This window comes from Mus caroli, chromosome 8 (assembly GCF_900094665.2).
Source record: "Mus caroli chromosome 8, CAROLI_EIJ_v1.1, whole genome shotgun sequence".
NCBI lineage: Eukaryota > Metazoa > Chordata > Mammalia > Rodentia > Muridae > Mus > Mus caroli.
In genome coordinates this window covers 52125593-52130824 of record NC_034577.1, presented here as the reverse complement: position 1 = coordinate 52130824, position 5232 = coordinate 52125593, and the positions used below count along the sequence as shown (strand labels likewise).

The 5232-nt window shown below is 39.5% G+C and overlaps 1 protein-coding gene across 1 annotated transcript; it reads right to left on the bottom strand.

Annotated features, from left to right (window-relative positions):
• Nucleotides 1-4493: 4493 nt before the first annotated feature.
• Nucleotides 4494-5000, bottom strand: LOC110300833 (endogenous retrovirus group K member 7 Pro protein-like). The gene has a single exon (XM_021171093.1). It carries the CDS (start codon nt 4998-5000, stop codon nt 4494-4496), a length of 507 nt encoding a protein of 168 aa, XP_021026752.1.
• Between the last annotated feature and the right edge of the window lie 232 nt (nt 5001-5232).

The following is a 5232-nucleotide window of genomic DNA, read 5'->3' as shown; positions in this document are numbered from 1 at the left end:
TCTACCTGTGGAGGGGCTTATGGTGTTGCCCTAAGTGACTGATGGCCACAGAATTTTGGAGACCTGAGGCGTCATGCCAGGAACCTGGTGTCTAAGAGCATGGTAAAATGCCTATTGTTCCTTGCAGGATTATCCCCTGCTGCATCACCCGGGTTTTAAACCTAATTCAACCAGAAACCAGGCTGCCTATCACCGCCCGCTGCCCCACAGTGAATGTCGGTCTTCTACAGAGTTGTTATTAATGATGAGTCAAAATAAAGGTACTTAGAAAGAATGTGGCCGTGTTTTAAATGGCACTCTCTTATGCTTATATTTTCTCAGGAGTTTTAATAAAATGCAGCAACGGTGGTCTGATGTGTGATTTGATGATATCAACTATTAAGAGGTAGATTATTTTAACTATTTGACATTTCCCCCCGACATTAATATTGAAATTTATTGTTCAGGGACTTTCACCAATTACTCTTCAGAGGAGGCTGATTTGCTGAATTTCTATTCTCTCTAGAACTGTGACAGTGAATCTATAAATCTAAAATGTGTGTGTGTGTGTGTATGCAGCCATCCATATATTCCATGAAGTCATATGCACATATTAGTGAGAAATGTCTTGGCTTGTTTGTTTGTTTTCCTTTTGAGAGGACTAAACTGTGTACTTTTAGATGTTCTGGAACATACTAGCTTCAGATTCTTTTTTTTTTTTTTTTTGAGAGGGAAAACACATGCATTTTATTCATTATGAAAATATACATATTTCTATTTGGCAATGTATATAATGTATATACACTAAATATATATTTTTTTGGATTGTGAAATTTAAGGTGTAGTTATAACTTCTTCAGCTTAGGTTTCTGTATTAATCATTTTATTTGTTTACATTTCAAATGATATCCCCCTTTCCAGTTATACTTCCACAACCCTGGCAACCTGTCCCATTCCATTCCCCCTTTCCTTTTCTTCTATGAGGGTGCTGCTCCACCCATTCATCCACTCCTACACTGGGACATCAAGCCTCCCTCTGCTCTGCTACATATAACTCTGGAGCCAAGGCTCCTGCCATGTATACTCTTTAGATGATGTTTTAGTCTCTGAGATCTCTGGGTGGTTCAGTTAGTTGGTATTATTCTTCCTATGGGGTTGCAGTCCCCTTCAGCTCCTTCAGCCCTTCCCCTAGCTCTTCCATTTGGGTCCCCTGGTTCAGTCTGTTGATTGGCTGTATCTGCATCTGTACTGGTCAGGTGCTGGTAAAACCTCTCAGGGAATAGCCATACCAGGTTCCTCCCAGCAAGCACTTATTGGAATCAGCTATAGTACCCAGTTTGGTGTCTGCAGGTGGGATGGATTCCCAGGTGGGGCACTCTTTGAATTCCCTTTCCTTCAGTCTCTGCTCCATGTTTTTGTCCCTGTCTTTCCTTTGGACAGCAACAGTTCTGGGTTAAAATTTTTGAGATGGGTGGGTTGACCTCAAATTCTTATTTCTCTTGCCTTAGCTCTGTGGGTGCCCAGTGCAGCGTTTACAGATATGCACTAACACCCCCAGCTTAGACACAAGTTTGAGGTCAGTTAGAAAGTAGCCATTTTATTTGTGAATTCTAAATTTTATTTCTTTTCTATAAATGATAATATCATTCAGGATAAGAATGTTATTTCATATTTAGGCCCAGTTTTAAGTTATTAACATAAAAATATTGCAAGTAAATGTAAATTAAACCAAGAAAGAAATGTTACTATACAATTTAACAAAATGATGTATATCATTGAATTAAATTTTATTTAGGTAACATTGGGACTCAGACAGATGAATGGCTTTCTGGAAGAGATTTTATTCTTTAATTTTTTCATTTACCTTAATTAACAGATAATTGCATGCATTTAAGTGGTACAGTGTAATATTACAATGCATGAATATAATTATGTTGACACAGCAGTGTTATTTTCATGTTTTTTGTCCTTGAAAAACTTATCATTTCTATGTGTGATTAAGCTTTGAATTCTTCCTTCCTAGTTTTTAAAGTAAATGTTAAGATTTATTGTAATATAACTTTGCTGCAGATTAGCACAACTTGGCCACATCTCTAACTACATAGAAAAATAAGTGGTTAGAAAATAAAAATGTGATTCAAGTGTTATCTTGTTGCCTCCAATTCCGACCAGCAGAAAACGTGTCACTCAGCTGCAACATGCCCTTGTTTATCTTCATTCAAAAAATTCAAAGTAAATAAGGTAATGGCTAATCTCTCTCTTGGTGTGGACCCAGCAGGGGAAATTCCCCCCTTTTCTTTAATTAAACATTCTTTTAAAGTAAGATGGGCTCATTCAATAATGCCTTGGCTCTGAGGGTTGTATGGCAACCCATGCACCAGACTGACTCCTATCATCTTGCAAAAGGAAACAAAAGAGGCTGAAGTATAGGCTGGTCCATTATCAGTCTTTAGTTCTTTAGGCTGTCCCCAGGCACCGCAAGCCTCAAAACAATGTGCAATGACCTGGCGTGCTTTCTTGCCTGTCTGTAAGGAGGCAAATATAATGCCAGAGACTGTATCTATGGAAACATGAGTATATTTTTACTTTCCAAAGTCAAGAAAATGGGTAACATCCATTTGCCACAAATGTAGGGGGCACAATTCTCGGGGGTTAACCTCCACACTGACTTGAGGCAATAAAGTGGCACAGGTTTTCCATGCCTTCACGATCTCTCTCGCCTCTGCTTGAGAAATTTTAAATCGTGATGACTAAGTCTTTGAATTAACATGAAATTTTGCATGAAAATCAATAGATGAGGCCATTAAAAAGACCATGCATTTTCTGGAAGCTGTATCAACTATACCATTCCCTTCTGCAAGGGGTCCTGGCAATCCAGTATGAGCACGAATATGTTGAATAAAAAAGGGTGAATGCTGAGTCAAAATAATTCTTTGCAACTTAATAACTAATTCTCCAATGGTAGATCTCAAATTTATTTTGCCTACTATCTCCAAACACTGCAGCATATTTACAACATACTGGCTGTCAGAAATCAAATTAAAGGGACCTGGAATAAATTCAAATACTTTAATCACAATTTACAATTCAATGACTTGTGGAGATGCAGGGGGAAACTGAATGGTAACTGGGGATGATCCTGTTATTACATAGGCTCCTTGTCCTATTTTAGAACCATCTGTAAAAACAAGAGGAACATCTGGCAATGATCTCTAGCAGTAATACAAGGAAATATTACTGGATGTACTTTAACCAAATGTAATATTGGATCCTTGGGGTAATGATTTTCTATAAGGCCTTGAAAACTACACCTCAAAATAGCCCAATTATCCTCCGTGGCTGTTAACACTTCAATTTGTTTAGCATTATATAGTACTATTAGACTTTCAGGTGCAACTCCAAAATACTGCATGCTTTGCTGTATACTAATCAGAGACAACTGAGCTACTGAGGCAGGATAATAAATAAGTGTCTTGGCTGGGGAGACTTTGGGGTATATCCATAACAGGGGAGCTCCCTGCCATAAAACCCCAGTGGGTTGCGACTCTGTTTGCAGTTCCCACAATATAAACTGTTTGGACTCATCTCGGCATTTCAAGGCAGCACTCTGAATACTCTGTTAACAAAGCCTTCCTGGCAGCATCAGTAAGATATCTGGGAGAATTTAAATCTGTATTGCCTGTTAAGATATCATATAATGGCTGTAATTGTTTATTGGTCAAAGAGAGATAGAGTCGGACGCATTGAATATCTCCCAATAACTTTTGAAAATCTTTCAGGGTACATAATCCATCTGTGTGAAACTGAATCTTTTGAGGGGACACATATTTTGCCATAATTTTTGTTCCTAAATAATTCACTACAACATCCTTTTGCACCTTTTCTGGGGCCACTACTAAATTCTGTTCCTTCGACTGTGTTACCACAAAGCTATAAGCTTCATCAAGCAAGGCATCACTGGGAGTGGCAAGAAGTATATCATCCATATAGTGATAACATTTCACGTTTGGAAATCGCTCTCAAACTCCTTTTAGAGCTGCATCAACATAGAGTTGACACATAGTGGGACTGTTCGCCATCCCTTGTGGCAGAACTGTCCACTCAAACCTTTTATCAGGTTCAGCATGATTTTGGGAGGGGACAGTAAAGGCAAATCTTACCATAGCATTTGGATGCAATGGGATAGAGAAAAAAACAATCTTTAGTATCTTAAACTATAATGGGCCAATTTTGGGACAAGGCCGAAGGCAATGGCAGTCCCCTCTGTATAGGCCCCATCAAGATCACTTACTTATTTCTCTCAAATCATGCAAAAGTCTCCATTTTCCTGATTTTTTCTTTATATATTTATATTTATAACTAATATTAGAGTATTCCAGGGAGATGTAGAGGGTCGAATATGTCCCAACTCCAATTGTTCTTGTACCAGCTCTTTTGCGGCTTTTAATTTTTCTGAGGGGAGTGGCCACTGAGGAACCCATACTGGATCCTCAGTAATGCTCCCTCAGTGGCCCCTAGGAAAAACCCAGTCCAGCCTGATCATTCTTTTTGCAAACCGGCACTGGAGAGGTTCTACCTTGCAGAAATTGCCCTAACCGTTTTCTGGGAATATATCCCATGTCCAGCATCATGTCACAGGCCTTGCTGCCATAGCCTCCTTCATTAGTCAGAACAAAGCCCATCTGAGTCATCATATCACGGCCCCACAGAGAGACCAGAACAGCCAACACATATGGCTGAAACTGGCCAGAATGTCCTTCCTCGTCCTTCCAATATAGGAAGCGGGAACTCATTTCAGGCATCTGAGAGTACCCGAGTCCTCTCAGAGTTTCTTGTGACTGTTGCTTAGGCCAACAAGAGGGCCAATCTCTGATACTGATGATACTATGATCAGCACCAGTATCTAGGAGACCAGATATAGTTTTTCCTTCAATCCTGAGCTTCAATAGGGGTCGGGTACCAAGATTTAGAGAGCAAAATATATTGGAGGTCCCAGTAGAGCCAAATCCCTTGTCCACCATTCTGAAACTTTGGCTGGAAATTGAGAGTGACAGCTGGGCAAAAGAAACAATTGAGCTATTCTATCACCAGGGGAAATAGCAACGATGCCTCTAGGGGAAGATACCATTATCTTAACCTCTCCTGTAAAATCTGAATCAATTACTCCTGGATGAAATATTAATTCTTGCATGGTAACAGAGCTCCTTCCCAAAATCAGTCCCACCATATAAGCTGGCAGTGGGCCTTTAAAGT

Excerpts from the sequence above, each read along its gene's own strand:
- LOC110300833 (XM_021171093.1), bottom strand. The coding sequence starts at position 5,000 with ATGGTGGACAAGGGATTTGGCTCTACTGGGACCTCCAATATATTTTGC.